This window comes from Microcaecilia unicolor, chromosome 8 (assembly GCF_901765095.1).
Source record: "Microcaecilia unicolor chromosome 8, aMicUni1.1, whole genome shotgun sequence".
NCBI lineage: Eukaryota > Metazoa > Chordata > Amphibia > Gymnophiona > Siphonopidae > Microcaecilia > Microcaecilia unicolor.
The window spans coordinates 196,957,447-196,979,816 of NC_044038.1; the positions used below are offsets into that span (position 1 = coordinate 196,957,447).

The 22,370-nt window shown below is 42.7% G+C and overlaps 1 protein-coding gene across 2 annotated transcripts in view; it reads right to left on the reverse strand.

Moving 5' to 3' along the window:
- The window catches only part of LKAAEAR1 (LKAAEAR motif containing 1), a 109,383-nt gene that overhangs the window by 21,330 nt on the left and 65,683 nt on the right, over positions 1-22,370 (reverse strand). Inside the window, exons 2-3 of one of the 2 annotated variants that reach the window (XM_030212630.1) lie at positions 17,832-17,887; positions 10,218-10,556 (exon numbers count right to left, since the gene is read on the reverse strand). In XM_030212630.1, the coding sequence (XP_030068490.1) occupies positions 10,218-10,523 (306 nt within the window). In that variant the 5' untranslated portion in view covers positions 10,524-10,556; positions 17,832-17,887. The remainder of the gene's footprint in view (positions 1-10,217; positions 10,557-17,831; positions 17,888-22,370) is intronic. The other variant, XM_030212629.1, reaches the window with a different exon arrangement.

The following is a 22,370-nucleotide window of genomic DNA, read 5'->3' on the forward strand; positions in this document are numbered from 1 at the left end:
CAGACTGAATATCAGCTGGTATGTGCATAAATCATGACTAACTCAAAGCTCACCCTCAACACTCCAACACCTAAGTCACATAAAAGTATGCATCCACTTTTCACAGTGAGGGAGGGGGAGAAATTTTATAAGAACATTTCACTTGGTTCATCAGTACCATACAACAATATTGTGTGCCAGCACATTTCAAAGGACCCCACAATTACCCACATGGGCAAGGCATTCAGTACAAGGGGACCCTAATCATGCTCTTCCTCAAATGCAGTATATATTATTCAGTGTAGCAAATGTGAAGAATTAATGAGAAGGGTTAGCATAGAAAATGTGTAGGTAAAATTATGCCTTACCTGCTGAAAATTTTCTTTCCTTTAGTAGCAGCAGATGAATCCAAGAATTGGTGGGTTGTGTCCATCTACCAGCAGGTGTAGATAGCGATTACAAAGCTGAAGGCAGTGATACCAGACGGCCAGATCCTCCTTCACCTCAGTACATGTGTCATCACCAAGCAGAATCAGACAAGAAACCAGGAAGCCTTCCTCAAAAACCATGTAAAACAGAAACTTGTCAGTCAGACTTAAGAGAAACCACGACTGCGATGGAGTCCTCTTCAGTGGTTTCTGTTCTCTTTCCTCTTCATTTTTTTTTTTGGAAACTAAAGACTAGGACAAGAATAGATAGGCAAAACAAGCGCAGCTGACAAAGGGTGGGATCCTGGATTCATCTGCTGCTACTAAAGGAAAGAAAATTATCAGCAGGTAAGGCATAATTTTACCTTCCTTAGTGTATGCAGCAGATGAATCCAAGAACTGGTGGGATGTACCAAAGCAATCCCTAAGTAGGGTAGGAAGTCGCCGCCGAGACAGAACCGCTGCTGCAAAGGCAGCATCTGCAGTGTGAAAGCACACCCATTCCACCCAAGAAGTAGATAGCAAACTCGTGAAACAAGCCTGGAATGCCACTGGCGGTATGCAACCGTTCCAAAAAATCCACAAAGCATCTGCAAGACACTTTGACTATCCAACATCCTTAATTTTTGTAGCTTGTTTTAATATATTGAAATATATTAATGAGATGGAGTCAGTAGTCCAGCAGCAAGAGGGGTGCTACCCAGTCTTTTGCACTGAGTGTCACATGTATGATTATCTCCCCGTTGGAGTGAAGTCATATGTGTGTGCCCGGTGCAAAGAACTCCTGGCTCTCAGAGAGAAGGTCCGTTCTCTCGAGGCTAGAGTACAAGACTTGGTAGAGATGAGGGAGATGTTATACAGAGGTCCCACCTCCAGCCGGGTAGCCCCTATGCTACTTCGGAGGAGAGAGGTCTCCTGGAAAGAGAGCATTGCCCTGTTCAAGTAGGAAGTACTCCTGTACCCAGGAACTGCCCACCAGGCGACCCTCAGGGGGAGGAATGTTGGCTTCGGCCTAACCCCTGGTAAGCCTTTCCTCAGCTGAGAAGTGCCCAGCTCTACCACCGGCTGCCTTTCAGGTGCTGTGGAGGACTTGCAGCTCATCTGCATATCCTTACAGCCTTCTCCGGGGTGACACCCAGGTCCACTCCGATCCACTCAGAGCCTCCGCTCTAGGTGCCCAGCGCTCCCACCTGGTGCTGTGGAGGACTTGCAGCCCTTCTGCATTTCCTCACAGCTGTATCCGGGGTGACTCCAGTTCCACCCCGATCTTCCCAGGGCCTTCGCTCCAAGTGCACAGAGTTTCCAGGTGCTTTTTGGCTAGGATCAGGCGACCCTCAGGGGGAGGAATGCTGGCTTCGGCCTAACCCCTAACCCTCTATCTGTAACAAACTCGCCTATATCCATGACCTCTTTATCTCGCGTCACCTCCATCTGCTCGCCATAACAGAAACCTGGCTCTGCCCTGATGACTCTGCTTCAGTCGCAGCCCTCTGCCATGGCGGTTATCTATTTTCACATACTCCTCGCCCTGTTGGACTACTTCTCTCTCCCTCCTCCAGATTTCAACCCCTTCTTCCACCTCAATCTCACTGTTTTTCCTCCTTTGAAGTCCACTCTATCCGCCTTTTCTCTCCTCTGCCTCTTCGAATAGCGGTCATTTATCGTCCCCCTGATAAGTCCATTTCATCCTTTCTCAGTGACTTTGATGCCTGGCTTGCCTTCTTCCATGATCCTTCCTCCCCCTCTCTCATCCTTGGTGACTTTAATATTCCTGCTAATGATCCTTCCAACTCTTATATTTCCAAGTTACTCGCTTTAACATCCTCCTTTAATCTCCAACTATGCTCCACCTCCCCCACTCATCAAAATGGTCACTGTCTTGATCTCATCTTCTCCTCCAACTGTTCACCCTCTAGTTTCCTTGTCTCTGATCTTCCCTCCTCTGATCACCATCTTATAACTTTCACACTTAAATCTCCTCCCTCCCAGTCCCGTCCTATCTTATCTAATTTATCTAGGAATCTTCACGATATTGACCCTTCATCTCTATCCTCCCATGTTTCAAACCTCCTCTCTACTGTGGCACCATCCACATCTGTCAACGAGGCTGTTTCTTCTTACAACAATACTCTATCCTCTGCCTTAGACACTCTTGCACCTTTGACGACCCGCCCTGTAAGGCGTACAAAACCCCAACCTTGGCTGACTTCTAATATCCGCTACCTACGTTCCTGTACCCGCTCCGCCGAACGCCTCTGGCGGAAATCTCGGGCCCTTGCTGATTTCTTACACTTTAAGTTCATGCTGACCTCCTTCCAATCTGCTCTTTCACGTGCCAAACAGGATTATTATATCCAACTGACCAACTCTCTTGGCTCTAATCCTCAACTTCTCTTCACCACATTGAACTCTCTCCTCAAGGTGCCCCCTCCCCCAACTTCATTATCTCCTCAGACCCTTGCTGAATTCTTTCACAGCAAGGTTGAAAAGATAAACCTTGCTTTCTCTACCTCACCACCTCTCCCTCCACTAGTCCGTTCCCCTCTCTCTCCTTCCCCTCATTCCCTTTCCTCCTTTCCTGAAGTTACTATTGAGGAAACTACACTTCTCCTTTCTTCCTCAAAATGTACCACCTGTTCCTCTGATCCCATTCCCACCCACCTTCTTAACGCCATCTCTCCTACTCTTATTCCTTTTATCTGTCACATTCTCAACCTCTCACTTTCCACTGCGACTGTCCCTGCTGCCTTTAAACATGCTGTGGTCACACCTCTCCTTAAGAAGCCTTCACTCGACCCTACTTGTCCCTCTAATTACCGACCCATCTCCCTCCTTCCTTTTCTCTCCAAATTACTTGAGCATGCTGTTCACTGCCGCTGCCTTGATTTTCTCTCCTCACATGCTATTCTTGACCCACTATAATCTGGTTTTCACCCTCTCCACTCAACCGAAACTGCGCTTACTAAAGTCTCCAATGATCTATTACTGGCTAAATCCAGAGGTCAATATTCCATCCTCATTCTTCTTGATCTTTCCGCTGCTTTTGACACTGTCGATCACAGCATACTCCTCGATACCCTGTCCTCACTTGGATTCCAGGGCTCTGTCCTTTCCTGGTTCTCTTCCTACCTCTCCCTCCGCACCTTTAGTGTTCACTCTGGTGGATCCTCTTCTACTTCTATCCCTCTGCCTGTCGGCGTACCTCAGGGTTCTGTTCTTGGTCCCCTCCTCTTTTCTATCTACACTTCCTCCCTTGGTTCATTAATCTCATCCCATGGCTTTTCCTACCATCTCTATGCTGATGACTCCCAAATCTACCTTTCTACCCCTGATATCTCACCTTGCATCCAAACCAAAGTTTCAGCGTGCTTGTCTGACATTGCTATCTGGATGTCTCAACGCCACCTGAAATTAAATATGACCAAAACCGAGCTTCTCATTTTCCCCCCCAAACCCACCTCCCCGCTCCCCCCGTTTTCTATTTCTGTTGATGGCTCTCTCATTCTCCCTGTCTCCTCAGCTCGAAACCTTGGGGTCATCTTTGACTCTTCTCTCTCCTTCTCTGCTCATATCCAGCAGATTGCCAAGACCTGTCGTTTCTTTTTTTACAACATCCGTAAAATCCACCCCTTTCTTTTCGAGCACTCTACCAAAACCCTCATCCACACCCTTGTCACCTCTCGTTTAGACTACTGCAATCTGCTTCTTGCTGGCCTCCCACTTAGTCACCTCTCCCCTCTCCAATCGGTTCAAAACTCTGCTGCCCGTCTCATCTTCCGCCAGGGTCGCTTTACTCATACTACCCCTCTCCTCAAGACCCTTCACTGGCTCCCTATCCGTTTTCGCATCCTGTTCAAACTTCTTCTACTAACCTATAGATGTACTCACTCTGCTGCTCCCCAGTATCTCTCCACACTCGTCCTTCCCTACACCCCTTCCCGTGCACTCCGCTCCATGGATAAATCCTTCTTATCTGTTCCCTTCTCCACTACTGCCAACTCCAGACTTCGCGCCTTCTGTCTTGCTGCACCCTACGCCTGGAATAAACTTCCTGAGCCCCTACGTCTTGCCCCATCCTTGGCCACTTTTAAATCTAGACTGAAAGCCCACCTCTTTAACATTGCTTTTGACTCGTAACCACTCGCCTCCACCTACCCTCCTCTCTTCCTTCCCGTTCACATTAATTGATTTGATTTGCTACTTTATTTATTTTTTGTCTATTAGATTGTAAGCTCTTTGAGCAGGGACTGTCTTTCTTCTATGTTTGTGCAGCGCTGCGTATGCCTTGTAGCGCTATAGAAATGCTAAATAGTAGTAGTAGTAGCAGAGGATGTATTATCCTCTCGCACCGAGGATATGTTTCTGATTAGAGCCCACAGGGAAAAAGATAGAACCACTGTTGCAGTTGGAGACTCAATCATTAGGCATGTAGATAGCTGGATGGCTGGTGGACGTGGGGATCGCATGGTGACTTGCCTGCCTGGTGTGAAGGAGGCGGACCTCAAGCGGCAACTAGACAAGATTTTAGATAGTACTGGGGAGGAGCCAGCTGCCTTGGTACACACGTGGGTACCAACGACGTAGGAAAATGTGGGAGAGAGGTTCTGGAAGCCAAATTTAGGCTTTTAGGAAGGAAGCTCAAATCCAGATCCTCTAGGGTAGCATTTTCTGAAATACTACCTGTTTCACGCGCAGGGCCCAAGCTACAGGCAGAGATCTGGAGTCTCAATGCGTGGATGAGATGATGGTGCGAGGATGAGGGTTTTGGATTTGTCAGGAACTGGGCAGCATTCTGGGGAAGGGAGAGCCTATTCCGATCTGATGGGCTTCACCTGAACCAGGGTGGGACCGGGCTGCTGGCGTCAACATTTAAGAACTAGAACAGCTTTTAAACTAGAAACGGGGGAGAAGACTGACAGTCGCTCAAAAGCGCATGGTTCAGGATAAGGTATCTTTTGAGGATATCACCCAAACAGGGAAGGAAAAATTCCTTATAGGTAAGGATGTCAAAGAGACCGTAGTGGATCAGATGGCCTTAAGTAAAAATAATAACAACCAGTCAGAAGATAACATATTAATAATGCCATGTATTAAACGTGATATAAAACTAAGCAACAAGCGTGCATTGAAATGTCTATACACAAATGCAAGGAGCCTGAGACATAAAATGGGAGAGCTGGAATACATTGCACACAATGAAAAATTGGATATTATAGGCATCTCTGAGACCTGGTGGAAGGAAGATAACCAGTGGGACACAGTGATATCGGGCTACAAATTATATCATAGTGATAGGGTAGATAGGATTGGAGGAGGGGTAGCACTGTATATTAATGAGAACCTTGACTCTGATAGGCTGCAAATATTGCAGAATACAAAACCACTATTAGAATCTTTGTGGGTCAAAATTCCATGTGAAAAGGGAAAAAAATTGTGATAGGAGTGTACTACCAGGACGAGCAGATGGACGCAGCAATGTCAAAGGAAATTAGGGAAGCAAATAAAATGGGCAATGTAAGCTTCATGGAACAGCTGGTTCAGGAGCCGACAAGAGAAGGAAAAATACTAGACTAAGTCCTTAGCGGAACTCATGGTCTAGTGCGGGGGGGGGGGGGGGGGGGGGGGGTAACGGTGCGAGGGCCACTTGATAACAGTGATCATAATATGATCAGTTTTGATATTGGCATTGAAGTAAGTGAACTTAGGAAAGCAAATACACTAGCGTTTAACTTTAGAAAAGGTGTTTATGATAAAGTGAAAAAAACAGTGAAAAAAAGACTGAAAGGAGCAGCTCAAGGGTAAAAAAACTTGCATCAGGCTTGGATGCTGTTCAAAAATACCATCCTGGAGGTACAGGAGAAATATATTCTGCGGATTAGAAAAAGAGGAAAAAAGACCAAACGTCAGCCGGCGTGGCTAAACAGTAAGGTAAAGAAGCCATTAGAGCCAAAAAACAATCATTCAGAAAGTGGGGAAAAGAACCAACTGAAAATAATAAGATAAAACATAAGGAATGCCAAGCCAAATGTAAAGCGGAGATAAGGAGGGCAAAAAAGGACTTTGAAAATAGTTAGCGTTAGAAGCAAAAATACATAGTAAAATTTTTTTTAGATACATTAAAAGCAGGAAGCCAGCTAAAGAATCAGTTGGGTCGTTGGACGAAAATGGTGTTAAAGGGGCAATCAGGGAAGACAAAGCCATAGCGGAGAAATTAAATGAATTCTTTGCTTCGGTCTTCACCGAGGAGGATTTGGGTGGGACACCGGTGCCGGAAAGGGTATTTGAAGCGGGTGAGTCAGAGAAACTAAATGAATTCTCTGTAAACTTGGAGGATGTAATGGGTCAGTTCTACAAACTGAAGAGTAGTAAATCACTTGGACCGGATGGTATTCATCCCAGAGTATTACTAGAAATGAAAAATGAACTTGCGGAGCTACTGTTAGAAATATGCAATCTATCCCTAAAATCAGGTGTGGTACCGGAAGACTGGAGGGTAGCCAATGTTACGCCGATTTTTAAAAAAGGTTCCAGAGGAGATCCGGGAAATTATAGACCGGTGAGGCTGACATTGGTACCGGGCAAAATGGTAGAGGCTATTATTAAGAATAAAATTACAGAACACATACAAAAACATGGGTTGATGAGACCAAGTCAACATGGATTTAGTGAAGGGAAGTCTTTCCTCATCAATCTACTGCATTTTTTTGAGGGGGTGAACAAACATGTTGTGACAAGGCTACATCCCCGATGTATAGAGTGAAGCAGCAGAACCATGAACTACATATCCCAGAATGCATTTCCAGTCCTAGCAGTGAGATCCCAGGGGATAGGCAAGCTGGCCATATACCGTCTCTGACCACAAGAGGGAGGGTGAATGAAGGAGCCAGTTCCCGGGACCAACAATCTGTATATCATGCTGCCCACCTGTAATAGGGAGGGGTGGGCTGAGAAGCAGGAGGAGGATTGGATGGAAGAGGGAATTAATCAGCCTGAGCAGGGGAAGAAAGCAGAACGGAATGGGAGCTTGAGAGCTGAGGAAGGCAGCCCCTGAAGGTTTGGAACCTACATGGTTTGGGGAATTTATTTTGGTTTAAACCCTGCTTAAGTAGAGAAGCCTGGTTTTCTTTTGGGGAAACCCTGAGTGGTGGGGGAATTACTACCCTGTTTTGAAACCTGATTATTGTGAGAACCTCTGAAGTTGGAAGGCTTGTTTATGAAGGAGGGCTGCCTGGTGGGAAGAGGGGTTCAGTTCAGGAGGAGAGGAGCAGTGCAGGCTGAAAATCCTTGGGCAAGACAGGTCCCTAAAGAACTGAAGCAGACTGAAATACCTTGGGTGGAAGGAAGTCCCAAAAGTATTGAACCTCCTGAAAGTAAAGGCTGCTTGGTGATTAACACTGTCTTGAGGGGAAATCCTGCTTGTGGGACAAGTACTATTTGTTTGCTACTGACTGGGACCAAAAAAGCAGGGATTTCCAAAGGACTATTGCATTCCCTCCGGGAAGGGGGCAAAGTCTTTGTGTAATTGGCTGATGTACTAAGCAAGGCAGAACAGCCCTGCCTGAGAAGCAAGTCTCTACTCTGGTGTGAAGTTTTGTTTATGAATCTGGAAAATAAAGGAATGTTTTGAAGTATTTCCTGGTGGCAGTTTTGTGAAGTTCTGGCTATTTCTGGGGAGGCAGCTTCCTCCCCCCATACTGGAGCAGCGGGCCCATTTACAATGTGGACAATGGGGAGCTGGTGGATATTGTGTATCTGGATTTTCAAAAGGCGTTTGACAAAGTGCCTCATGAAACACTCCAGAGGAAACTGGAGAGTCATGGGATCGGAGGTAGGGTATTACTATGGATTAAGAACTGGTTGAAAGATAGGAAGCAGAGAGTAGGATTCTCAATGGAGAAGGGTAGTTAGTGGGGTTCTGCAGGGGTCTGTGCTGGGACCACTGCTTTTTAACATATTTATAAATGACCTAGAGATGGGAGTAACTAGTGAGGTAATTAAATTCGCAGATGACACAAAATTATTCAGGGTTGTCAAGTTGCAGGAGGAGTGTGAAAGATTACAGCAGGACCTCGCGAGACTGGGGGGATTGGGCATCCAAATGGCAGATGAAGTTCAATGTTGACAAGTGCAAAGTGATGCATGTGGGTAAGAGGAACCCAAATTACAGCTATGTCATGCAAGTTTCCACGTTAGGAGCCACAGACCTAGAAAGGGATCTGGGAGTCATCGTTGATAAGACATTGAAAACTTCTCCTCAGTGTGCTGCGGCGGCTAAGAAAGTGCACAGAATGTTGAGTATTATTAGGAAAGGGATGGAAAACAAACACGAGGATGTTATAATAACATAATAACATATACATAGAGGCTCATTTTCAAAGCACTTAGCCTCCCAAAGTTCCATAGAAACCTATGGAACTTAGCCTCCCAAAGTGCTTTGAAAATATGCCTCATAGTAACATAGTAGATGACGGCAGAAAAAGACCTGCATGGTCCATCCAGTCTGCCCAACAAGATAACTCATATTTGCTGCTTTTTGTGTATACCCTACTTTGATTTGTACCTGTGCTCTTCAGGGCACAGACCGTATAAGTCTGCCCAGCACTATCCCCGCCTCCCAACCACCAGCCCCTCCTCCCAACCACCGGCTCTGGCACAGACCGTATAAGTCTGCCCAGCACTATCCTCACCTCCCAACCACCAGCCCTGCCTCCCAACCGCTCCATGGTGTGACTGCACCTCGAATATTGTGTCCAATTCTGGTCGCCGCATCTCAAAAAAGATATAAAAGAATTGGAGAAGGTGCAGAGAAGGGCGACGAAAATGATAAAAGGGATTGAACGACTTCCCTATGAGGAAAGGCTGAGAAGGTTAGGGCTCTTCAGCTTGGAGAATAGGCGGCTGAGGGGTGATATGATAGAAGTCTACAAGATAATGAGCGGAGTAGAGCGGACAGATGTGAAGCGTTTGTTTACACTTTCAAACAACAATAGAACCAGGGGACACAAGATGAAGCTGGAATATGTAAGATTTAAAACAAACAGGAGAAAGTTTTTCTTTACTCAGCGTGTAGTTGGACTCTGGAACTCGTTGCCGGAAAATGTAGTGACAGCAGCTGGCCTTACGGAGTTTAAAGGGGGTTTGGACGGATTTCTGAGGGAAAAGTCCATTGAACATTATTAAAAATTATTTTTTTTGGGGGGGGGGGGGGGGGGGGGGGGGTTTGCCGGGTTCTTCAAGCCTGGATTGGCTGCTGTTGGAGACAGGATTCTGGGCTTGATGGACCATTGATTTTTCCCAGTAGGGCGGTGCTTATGTTCAGGAGCAGTTGAAGCGCCGTCCACCACCTGCTGGAGATAGAGATGTACTGAGGTGAAGGAGGAGCTGGCCGTCTGGTATCACTGCCTTCAACTATGTAATCTCTATCTCTACCTGCTGGTAGATGGACACAACCCACCAGTTCTTGGATTCATCTGCTGCATATGCTAAGGAAGAAGGATGTTACAGTGGTGAGACAGGTGAATGTAGAAAATGTGAAGGATGTTACACTGGTAAGACAGGTCAATGTAGACATTGTGAAGAAGGATATTACACTGGTGAGACAGGTCAATGTAGAAAATGTGAAGAAATACGTTACAGTGGTGAGACAGAACAAGGTAGAAAATATAAAGAAAGATCTTACACTGGTGAGACAGGTCAATGTAGAAAATGTGAAGAAGGATGTTACACTGGTGAGAGATTGCATTGAGCATGCTGGTCTTTATCTGCCATCATTTACTATGTTATTGTGTGTCAAAAAAGAGTGCAACTTACTCTCATACACTGAAAACGAAGCCTCTTCACACGGATTCGGTTCCGGGCTTCAGCCGCTTTCAGCTGCCCCACCACCTTGGCCTGTTTAATCTGCTCTATTTCTTGCTGTTGTCGCAGTTTATCTTGCTTGATCGGTCGATTCTTTGGTGAAAGCACAGACTGCATGACCTCCTTATTAAGTTCCTCATGCCCCATATGTCTTGCCCGCTGCTGGGGAGCCATCTTCCTCATCTCCCCCTGGGCCGGGTTGTTCCGATTTCTTGTAACAAACTTTTCTTTATGCATATTAGTTCCTCTTACAGCCATTGCTACTTTGTTCTAGGAACTGCTTATATACATCTATGTAAAAAAAAGAAAAAAAAGGATAAAATTAATCAACAGTACCCCAATTATGTGGAAAAATCAAGCACTGATTTAATAGGTCTCCCAGGAATTATTATTATTATTTGTTGCATTTGTATCCCACATTTTCCCACCTTTTTGCAGGCTCAATGTGGCTTACATTATGACAGAATGGCGATCGCCATTTCCAGAATGAGAAATACAAAGTGGTATTGCATTAAAGTTCATAATAGAGTAAATTATAGAGTAAGTTAGATAGTCAGTTAATTTCCGGCGTGAGAAATAAGATGATAGTGCATTAACGTTCATTAGTGGCAGAATGACTGAGGCAGTCAGGTATAGAGAGTTCGGTTTTGTCTGGTTCTGGAAGAGTTTCATTGTCCGGTATTTAGGATCTGGTAGAGTTTCGTTGTCCAGTATTTAGGAATGAAGGATAGTAAGGCCACTGTGTGCTCTGCCCAGTTCTATTATTGATGCACACCAAAGGTTTCACTGAGCTCACACTCTTCCTTTGCTTTTTGGCAACTAGAAATCCCAAGTGCTTATCTCAGGCTATCTTGAAGTTCATTATTGTTTTTGCTTCTATCATCTTCCTTGGAACACTGTTCCATGCATTAACCATCCCCTCAATGAAGATCTTCTGATGTTACTTCTGAATCCAGCCATGTAGAGGTTCAAATTTAGGACCTCTCAGTCTAGAACTTCCTTTCTGCTCACATTTTTTTTTACCTCTCTCTCTTTTTTAGGTTAAGGAACTTTTGCAGCAGACTCCACATCACTGAGGAAATGTTTCTATTCTTGTACTTATATAATGACTTCTTCCTGAAAACACTTCACATCAACACATAAACATAAAAAATTAAATCACCCACAAGGTATAGTCCTGGTGTGTTCATTATTAATGCTAGTGTGTACCTTCTACACAGAGGATCCACCTGCCTATGTTGTAGCAGTTAGTCAAAACTGTGGTATTTATGCACATATGTAAACATACACGAGACTCTATACCATTATTTTTAAGTTTAAATCTTGTTTATTGATGACATGCACTCAAAAAAATTATAGAAAAACATTGTAGAGAAGTCATCTATTTTTTTCTGATAACTATGAACTCTCCCCCTGACACCCACTCCCTCCTCTAGTACACTTTCCATAACAAAGAAGTAAATAAACCAATTCAGAAGGACCGTGTTCTTATGACCTTCTGAAAATCCAGGAAAGAAAAGGAAGGGGGGAGGTTAAACCACATCAGGGTCCCCTGGTGTCAATGAGAATTAAGAATCCTGCTACAGACTCTATGAGGGGCATAACTGAACAGGGCGCCCAAGTTTTTATGAGGGCATCCTCGCAGGACGGCCCCGCGAAGGGGCGGAGAAACCCATATTATTGAAACAAGATGGGCGTCGATAATATGGTCGGGGACGCCCAAATCTCAACATTTAGGTCGATCTTAGAGATGCCCGACCTTAGAGATGGTTGTCCCCAGTTTTCAGCCATAATGGAAACCGAGGACGCCCATCTCAAAAACGACCAAATCCAAGCCCTTTGGTCATGGGAGGAGCCAGAATTCGTAGTGCACTGGTCCCCCTCACATGCCAGGACACCAACCGTGCACCCTAAGGGGCACTGCAGTGGACTTCACAAATTACTCCCAGGTGCATAGTTCCCTTACCTTGGGTGCTGAGCCCCCAAAAACCCACTATCTATAACTGTACACCACTACCATAGCCCTAAGGGGTGAAGGGGGGGCACCTACATGTGGGTACAGTGGGTTTCGGGTGGGTTTTGGAGGGCTCACATTTACCACCACACGTGTAAAAGGTAGGGGGGTGGTGGGCCTGAGTCTGCCTGCCTGAAGTGCACGGCACCCACTAAAACTGCTCCAGGGACCTGCATACTGCTGTCATGGAGCTGGGTATGACATTTGAGGCTGGCAAAAAAAAATTTTAAGTTTTTTTTTTTAGGGTGGGAGGGGATTGGTGACCACTGGGGGAGTATGGGGAGGTCATCCCCGATACCCTCCAGTGGTCACCTGGTCAGTTTGGGCACCTTTTCACGGCTTGGTCGCAAGAAAAAATGGACCAAGTAAAGTCGGCCAAGTGCTCGTCAGGGACGCCCTTCTTTTTTCCATTATTGGCTGAGGACGCCCATCTCTTAATCACGCCGCAGTCCCACCTTTGCTACGGTGCTGACACCCCCGTGAACTTTGGTCATCCCTGCGACATGAAGCAGTTGAGGACGCCCAAAATCGGCTTTTGATTATGCCAATTTGGGTGACCTTGAGAGAAGGATGCCCATCTCCCGATTAGTGTTGGAAGATGGGCGTCCTTCTCTTTCGAAAATAAGCCTGTATGTGACAAAGTTGGTATATAGACTTCCCATATGTTTAGGTGAGGTCCTGGCCTGGTTCCTTTCAAACAACATTAAAGCATGAAAAGCCCTGTTTACTAAAGCATGGTAGCGTTTTTAACGCAACTACAATTAGCGTTCATGCTAACCGTGTAGGCGTCTATAGGGATATTGTAGGTGTGTACACAGTTAACATGCGTTAAAGACGCAAATGCGCCTATAACACGGCTTAATAAACAGGGCCTGAAATTTGTTATGCCAGGCTCAAAAAAGAGGGCGAATCAGGAACCATCCAAACACCCAGGATCATTTTTTTTTACCAATAAAACCAGCCTTCTTAAGTAGCCGATGGCCTCACCTGCCCTGCAGCACAAAAACCTCAAAACGATTCAAAAGAATCCCCACTGGTGAAAAGGGAATAGGAGATTACAAGATGTTCCCTAAGTAATCCAGAATGGATTTCCAAAAATATTGTATTTTAGAATATGCCCAAAAAGCATGAAAAAAGGTGTTATCTATACGGCATTTGTGACATAAAGGAAATGTACCCTTCCTATTTGAAATAATTGCACCTGTGTAAAACAAGCACGGTGTAATACACAAAACTGACATTCCCTTAGGTCAGCATTAACAGTAAGTCTAGGGATCCTTCTTACTAATGCCAAAAGATCAAGAGAATCAACAGACCTCTGTAAATCAGTGCACCATCTCCGCATCAAATCAAATAAATCCCAGCTTGGACATATCTGAATCAACGATTTAAGCAAAGTAGAAACTGAAAACAGATCTTCTCCTGCCATGGCAAAAAACTTCTGAAATGTAGCTGTGTGTTTGGCTTGCAGCGCTACACAGTCCAAAGATGAAATATAATGGGATAGCTGATATGCAAAAATGTCTCTCAACTGAGACAGGGAACCATCTCCCAGCTGATTAAGAGGCCTTAACCTCCCATCAGCCCTCAAGACATGAGACAAAAATATAATATCCCGTTGCCGCCCAAAATGAAAGGTCTCATTGTACATGTCTGGCGAAAATATAGCATTTCTCAAAATAGGCAATATATCAGAAGTATCAACCGATATTGCCCAATAACCAGTACATTCTCACCAAATATCTCTTAAGGGGTGCAGTAAAATACTATTCCTCACATTTGGCGGGAAAGTACAAAGTGGCACATTAAGTACATAACATAAATGCCAGGGATGAAAATAATGTTTCTCCAAAGACAGAGATGTAAAACACCATGAGTCAAATATCTAATCACCCAGATGATGAAGCAGACATGCCCTATTATAATTCATAATATCTGGCAAGCCCATACCGCCCAGCTGCCAAGAGCCCAAAAGCCATTTCAAAGGTATCTTGGGTTTTGACATTCCCCCCTATCCAGCAGCAAAATTTAATTAATAACTTATAAAGACTCTGAATATCCTTTAATAAATTTCAATGGTAACATTTGCATTACATACAGCCAGCATTTATTTATTTATTGCATTTGTATCCCACATTTTCCCAACTCTTTGCAGGCTCAATGTGGCTTACAATACATCATGAATAGTGGAAGTGTATAAGAAGATAGACATTTAGTATTACAAAAAGGTCTTGGGTAACATGCAGACATATTTTCAAAGCACTTAGCCTTCCAAAGTTCCATAGGTTTCTATGGAACTTTGGAAGGCTAAGTGCTTTGAAAATAAGCCCCATGATAATGATAAAGCATGATAGTAATATAATAAGCATAAATCGTAAGGCAGTTCTGGGTATATGTGTAGGAGTTCACATTTGTTGATCTTTGTGGTATGCTTTGTCAAAGAGATGGGTCTTCAGTAGTTTGCGGAAGTTTGTTAGTTCTTAGATTGTTTTTAAGTTGCGCGGCAGCACGTTCCAGAATTGTGTGCTCAAGTAGGAAAAGGTCGATGCATGTAGTTTGTATTTTAGACCTTTGCAGTTGGGGAAGTGAAGATTAAGGAATGTGCGGGATGTTTTTTTAGAGTTCCTGGGTTGTAAGTCTATCAGGTCTGACATGTAGGCCAGGGCATCTCCATGAATGATTTTGTGAACTAGGGTACATACTTTGAACGTAATGCATTCTTTGAGTGGGAGCCAGTGTAGTTTTTCTCGTAGGGGTTTGGCACTTTCACATTTTGTTTTGCCGAATGTGAGTCTAGCTGCAGTGTTCTGGGCTGTCTGAAGTTTCTTGATTATTTGCTCTTCGCAGCCAGCATAGAGTGCGTTGCAATAGTCTAGATGGCTGAGTACCATTGACTTTACCAGGTTGCGGAAGACGGTCCTTGGGAAGAAAAGTCTTACTCTTTTTAATTTCCACATTGAATGGAACATCTTGGCTGTGTTTTTTGCGTGATTCTCAAGTGTTAGGTGACAATCGATGGTAACTCCAAGAATTTTTAGGGTGTCCGAAATTGGAAGATTCAGTTTTGGTGTGTTAATGGTGGTGAATTTGTTCTTGTTATGTTGAGAGGTGAGTATTAGGCATTGGGTTTTTTCTGCATTGAGTTTCAGCTGAAATGCATCCGCCCATGTATGCATGAAATGTAGGCTCTGGTTGATGTCACTGGAAATTTCCTTTAAATCCTGTTTGAATGGGATGTAGATCGTTACGTCGTCTGCGTATATGTATGAGTTGAGGTTTTGGTTTGATAGTAGTTTGGCCAAGGGTATCATCATTAAGTTGAATAAGGTCGGTGAGAGGGGGGATCCCTGTGGAACCCCACAATCAGGTATCCATGTGGCTGATGTAGTCAAGTTAGATGTCACTTGGTATGATCTTGTGGTTAAGAACCCTTTGAACCAATTGAGAACGTTGCCTCCAATTCCGAAGTACTCTAGGATATGTAATAGTATTTCATGATCAATCATGTCGAAGGCGCTGGACATGTCAAATTGTAGTAGTAATACGTTCTTGCCAGTTGCAATCAATTGTTTGAATTTGGTCATGAGAGTGACTAGTACTGTTTCAGTACTGTGGTTGGACCGGAATCCTGACTGGGAGTCGTGTAGTATTGAGAATTTGTTTAAGTAATTTGTGAGTTGTTTGGTCACCATTCCTTCCATTAGTTTGGTTATTAGGGGAATGGATGCTACTGGTCTGTAGTTGGTTAGTTCACTCGCACTTTTCTTTGCGTCTTTGGGTATGGGGGTGAGTAGAATATTTCCTTTCTCCTTCGGGAAGAGTCCATTTTGTAACATATAGTTCAAATGGTTCGTTAGGTCTGTTATAAATTGTTGAGGGGCAAATGTCATAAGGCTGTTTGGGCATATGTCTAATTTGAAATGAGATTTGGCAAATCTTTTGAGCATGAGGGAGATGAGATCCTCCGATAGTATCTCGAAGTTGGTCCAGGTTCTGTCTGCTGGGTATACACCAGGGTCTGGATCTGTCTAGTCAAGGAGATCGGTGTAGTCAATGGTGCTGACAGGTATTTTAAGTCGCAGTTTTATGATTTTCTCATTGAAGTAATTCGTGAGATTGTCTGCACCTGGTGTATCTTTACTGTTGGTTGTGACTGGTGTAGTATCTAGTAGTTGATTCACGAGTTGGAAGAGTTTATGTGTATCCTTGTAGTTTGGTCCAATTTTAGTTTAGCATGGGAACTCCGTCATCTTAAATATCTGAATCCTACCATGTAGACTAGGAGGTAGATGTTGCCAGCCTAACAATGTGGCAGATGTTAAATGTATTCCAAGATAGTGGAAAGATTGATTCGTCTGTTGGAGAGGAAAATCACCCTATCATGTTGTTCTGATACTGTCTTGCGACGCCAAAGCCAATGATTTAGTAAAATTTAACATAAACCCTGAGTAATCTCCATATTCTGCAAAAGTTTCTAATAAAATGGGTACATGGACCAGTAAATCATAGGCAAAGGCTGAAACCTTGAAAGTAGAAAGCACTTATTAGAATACCCTGGATTTCTGAGTGGGCTTTAATATCTCTGATCAAAGCATCCAAGGTGAGGACAAATAAAAGAGGGGATGGGGGCAACCTTGTCTCATATCTCTGCAGATATGAAAAGGAGTAGAGCATATTCCATTTGCAAAAATAATAGCTTGTGGATTAGAATATAACACTTGAATTGCATCTTCAAAAAATCCCTGAATGTCATATATACTCAAAACATTTATGCCATTATTTTAAACATTTACAAACATAATTGACACATAAATGTTGGCACCCAAATTATAGAATTTTCTCCATAAAAGGTGCCTAAATTTGGGTGCCAAATGTGCCTAGTTTATAGAATACTAGCACTTATGCATGTAATTGTGCCAAAAATTGGCAGTAAACAATGACTTATAACCCACCGATATTCACAATTCTTGCTATTATTTCATCCACCATGCATACAATGACACACTGTCCAAGCTTACTAGAGAGGAACAATCAAATATCTTGTAAACCAAGCATGCTACTTTTGAAAAGTGCCCTGAGATGGACAGGAGCCAATGTAAAGATGCAAGTGCAAAAGTAGCACTATCATGCCTCTTAAGACCTAAAATAAGTTTAGCCACTGTATTCTGCAATAACTGGAGTTTAGAATGCAGCTTAACAGAAATGGGAACGTACAAAGAATTACAATAAACTAGATGACTTACAGTAAAACACGTGATCGTATCAACGTGGCAAAATTAGATCTATCAAAATATGTCTGATATGACGTAACTGGGCTAGTTTAAGAAGAACTGTGTGAGTTAGATGATTTATTTGAGGTTCTAATGAAAGGGAAGAGTCCAAAATAATCCCTAAGCTTCTTGAGGAAGAATAAACAGATTTTTAGACACAAATAGAATCAGGAATATCTGGATTGCCCTTTTGAGCTATCCACAATAATTTTGTTATATCAGTATTCAACTTGAAACCATGAATTGAGTATAATATTGAATCACATTTATACACGTAACTACCTTAGATGTCGTAACAGACCAATTCTCAACTGCTGGCACCAAGAGAAACATATTATCTGCATAAGAGTAAAAAAAGAACGCCCAATGAGGAGAAACCATAATCCATGTTAGTCACGTATACATTAAATAAAATTGGTGATACACGATGGTTCCCAGGTGGCAGAAAATCCATCTTTAATCTGAACTGAATACAGTCTATTAGTCAAAAATGTAATCATTTCTATAGCACTACTAGAAGTACACAGCACTGTACATATTATATACAGGTACTTTCTCTGTCCTTAGAGGGCTCACAGTCTATGTTTTTGGTACCTGCAACAATGCAGGATTAAAAGGGCCCTTTTAGAAAGGCGGGATAAGCACTACGCGTGTGCAGTGCACACCTAAACGTGACTACCGCCAGGCTACTGCTCCCCACTGGCGGTAATTTTAGATTTGGCACGCCCTTAATGCCAGGATCATTTATTTATTTCCTCCCACACGTTTTGTTTCTGGCAGTAATCGGCAGTTGGCATGCGCTGACAGGTCACTGTGTGTGTAGTGTATGAGCGCTTACCGCTAGATTAATGTGTGGCGTTAAGGGCTCAGGCCAGTTGGATACGCACCAGTTTCAGTTTTACCGCATGCCCTTTTCCCATCCCATTAAAAAAAAAAGTCCTTTTTTGCAAACGCGGTAAAAACTGGCCCAGCACACACCCAATACACGCGCCTATTCTACCGTAGGCCACTTTTACTGTGGCTTAGTAAAAGGATCCCATAGTGACTTGCTGAATGTCACAAGGAGCTGCAGTGGGAATCGAACCCAGATTGCCAGTGTCAAAGTCTGCTGCACTAACCATTAGGCCACTCCTCCACTCCACTTTACATTAATTAAGACCTGTACCAGAAATGCTTATTGAATTTAATTAAACAGCTAGCTATCATGGGCTACTGTGTCGAATGCTGCTAAAACTGAAGCTGAGGGATACAAATCAACATCTACATTAGTAAAAGAATTGGGTACCACTTAAAATTGCAAAAAGTGCTCTAGAAGTTGAGGAAGAGTCATCTATCACTGAAGCATAATAAGATTTTTTAGCTTTATAAACTACACTTTTCTAAATTTTCATCACTTTTTTCCATTCAATTTTTGATAAATTACCATGAGAGCAATGCCATTTATGTTCAAGTCGACAGCAGTCAGTTTTTAATTTAGCAAGATCATGATTAAACCATTTGACTTTATGAGAAAGCGGAATAGTTTTTTTAATTAAAGGATCCAGCTCATCCCTAACTTTAGAAAGTGATTTGTTCAATTGTCATACGAATGCGAGGGATTAGAGATATCGAAATCTAACTGAGGAATAACTGAACTCCAGAAAACATTAGTGTCTATGTGTTTCCTAGTTGTTTTATAATAAAGTGAGTTTCCTCTATGATGTTTAAAAGACAATATAAAATTTGATCTGACCAAGGGATAGGTTCCCATTTAACGTCTGTAACAGTCAAATTTACTAAATTGTCCTGAGTAACAGCTTTAAAATCTAAACTCTTTCATGCGTAGGTTGACACTATGTTAAAAATAGGCCAACTGAATCTAAGACAGAGATAAAACTTGAAACCTCTGAATCTGCTATAAGCTCTAGATGAAGATTAATATCTCCTATTAGTAGTAAAGAAGTAAAATTCATTGATTGAGTAAAATTATTGCAGTTGTTTATCAACAGAACTTAAGGGGTTACTACCCTGTGTTCATCATATATATATCCAGGTGGTTTACATTCTAAAAAGAAAATAAAGAAAGAAAATAGACTGGGAAAGGTGGAGAAATTAGACTGAGGCCATAATTGGGAGGGAGGTGGAACTACAATATTAATAGAATAGCAGGGAAAAAACAAAAGGAGGGCATGAGCTCTTATCCAGACTCAGCTTCAGAAGAGAATGGTCGTATATGTAAGGTCTTGTCCTTAATTATATGCATCCTGAAAAAGGAATGTTTACAAATCAATCTTAAATTGTTGTAAGTGTTGTGCTGTCACAAAATGTTTGTGGGAGTTTAGTCCAGGTTTCTGGGCCCTTCACCAAAAAAATAGCTGCCCTTGAATGTTCATGAAAAATTTCTCTAAACGAGGGAACCACTAGGCGATGTTGAGTTGCTGATATCAATGATCATGCAGGGATATAAGGGATCAAAAGATGGGATACATATTGAAGCTCACCAGTTAATAAAGTTTTATATACTAAGAGTAATATTTTATAAATAATTCTATATAAGTCCACAGTTAGCAAGTTGATCTCTCAGGTGATAATTTCTACTATTCATGTGAGCTGAGGAAAAGACTTCAGATACCCGGTCAAGGCCAAAATGGTTAAGCTTTTAAACCGAGGTGCTCAGCGTTTACTCTGGACTGATATTGATCCTTTTAGTAAACCTACTGGCGAGTATCCTCACAAGTCTGAAAAACCTCTTTACTCAATTTTACTCAATTTTTACCCTAGAGGATAAAGTTTGTAATGTAGAGTAACTAGTACTTAGCTTCTGTATAGCCATGGGATTGCTGGGAACGCCCGACAGCGAGCTCCTGTTTTGCAGATGCTTCTTAAGGAGCTGAACCCACCCGTACTCTGCTTTATCTTGAAATGAAATCAAACTTATACTTTAACGTATTATATTAGAGAGCCCCTGGAACAGCTATCATTTTAAAGTCATGTTACCTGATTTCTGTATCCGCTCAACTTTGTGTCTAGCTGCAAAAAATGGCGATGGCGTTTTTTAAGCTTACCACCTGACTATCCACCTATTAGAATGAACCGGATTCTTAAAGGGGCCTACCCTCGTAACTATTACCTGACAGATCAACTTGCTAACTGTGGACTTATATATGATTATATTGTTTTAAGCAAGTTCCAGTATTTGATTTAATACATAATTCTATGCAGTAAAGGAAGCCAGGGAGTTTCCTTTAGGAGTGGAGTGACCTGATCAAATATTTTTGATCCAGTAATTATGTTAATGGTGGTATTTTGTACGAGTTGTAGATGATGAATGTCTTTTTGATGGAGACCATTATAGAGAACATTGCAATAATCGAGTTATAAATGAATCAGGATATTTAGTGCCTTAAGGTAAACCAAAGATTTAATTGATCTAATCTGTCAGAGATGAAAAAAACAGGTACGAATTACTGCAATGAGCTGTGGTCGAAACAAACGTTTTTCATCTAAAAGTACTCCTAAAATTCTTACTGTAGCGTGATGGGGTATTCGTACTGAGGAAAGCATAAGAGGATGTGGTAGAATGGTATTTGGGGAGCTTGAAAAAAGGATACAATTGGACTTCTCTGGATTGAGAACAAGTCTATTATTGTGAAGCCACATCGTTAGCTGTGTCAGCTTAGAATTAATACCTAAAGTCATGATAATCTAGTGGATGTAGTAATTGGATGTCGTCCGTGTATAGATAAGTTGTGAAGCCTAAGGATTGAGCCAAAGTGAGGAATGGTGCCATGTAAATGATAAACAACATAGGGGATAATATAGAACCCTGTGGTACTCCTGAAGGCAGCAGAAAAGGTGTTGATGTGTCATTTTTGAAAAGAGTAACAAAGTTGATCTGAAAAATATGATTGGAACCAATCGTGTACTGTGTTTGAAATCCTAATTGAGATAACCTATCTAGCAGGATAGTGTGGTCTGCCAGATCAAATGCTGACGATAGATCTAAAGATAACATAATTACAGGGCTATTAATATCAAGGTGACGGTGGATATAAGTGGTTAATCCCAAAAGTGTGGTTGCAGTGCTGTGATGTGCATGGAACCCAGTTTGATTGGGATGAAGAGCATTGGTTTTAAGCAAAAAGACTTGAAGTTGGATGTAAATAATTTTCTCAATTTTTATGAGAAATGGTAAATTGGCAACTGGTCGATAATTGTTGCTTTCTGATGATTTTGAAATATCTCTGATGGCTACAAGTTTCAATTCACTTGGGGCAATCCCAGATGAGAAAGTCTTAGTGATCATTTGTAAGAGAAAAGGACTGAATATAAAATTGTTTCAAAATGTAGGAAGGGACGGGATTGTGAGGAGATGCAGTTAAATTCATTCCTGAAATTATATCTCTAAGTATGAAACTGATGGGATATTGAATACTGAAAAGTGCTTAATGGTAGTAAAGATTGTGTTGCTGAGTATGTTAGAACTGTATTTGTAGTGGATGGTAAGTTAGCCAAGAGGAAGTAGACTGTCAGCTACAGCTGCTAAGCTCGAGGATCACACATCCTGTGTCCATCTGAAAGATATACGAGCCTATCCGAATATCGAATCAGGCCTTCTTGATGTTTCCAGCTCAGCAGCCCCTGGAGAAACCTGCCCCACCACAGACCCCATCTCCACCGCCACTGAGCCCAAGACCACCGACACCGCACCCAACGCTTCTTAATCACTTTGATCAACTAGACCACCCATCTCCTGAGTTGGCGCTGATTGATCTCTCTGATATCACCATCCAAACGATCGCTGAGTCACCAGAGTCACCACCTGCGTTACCACCGTTGCTC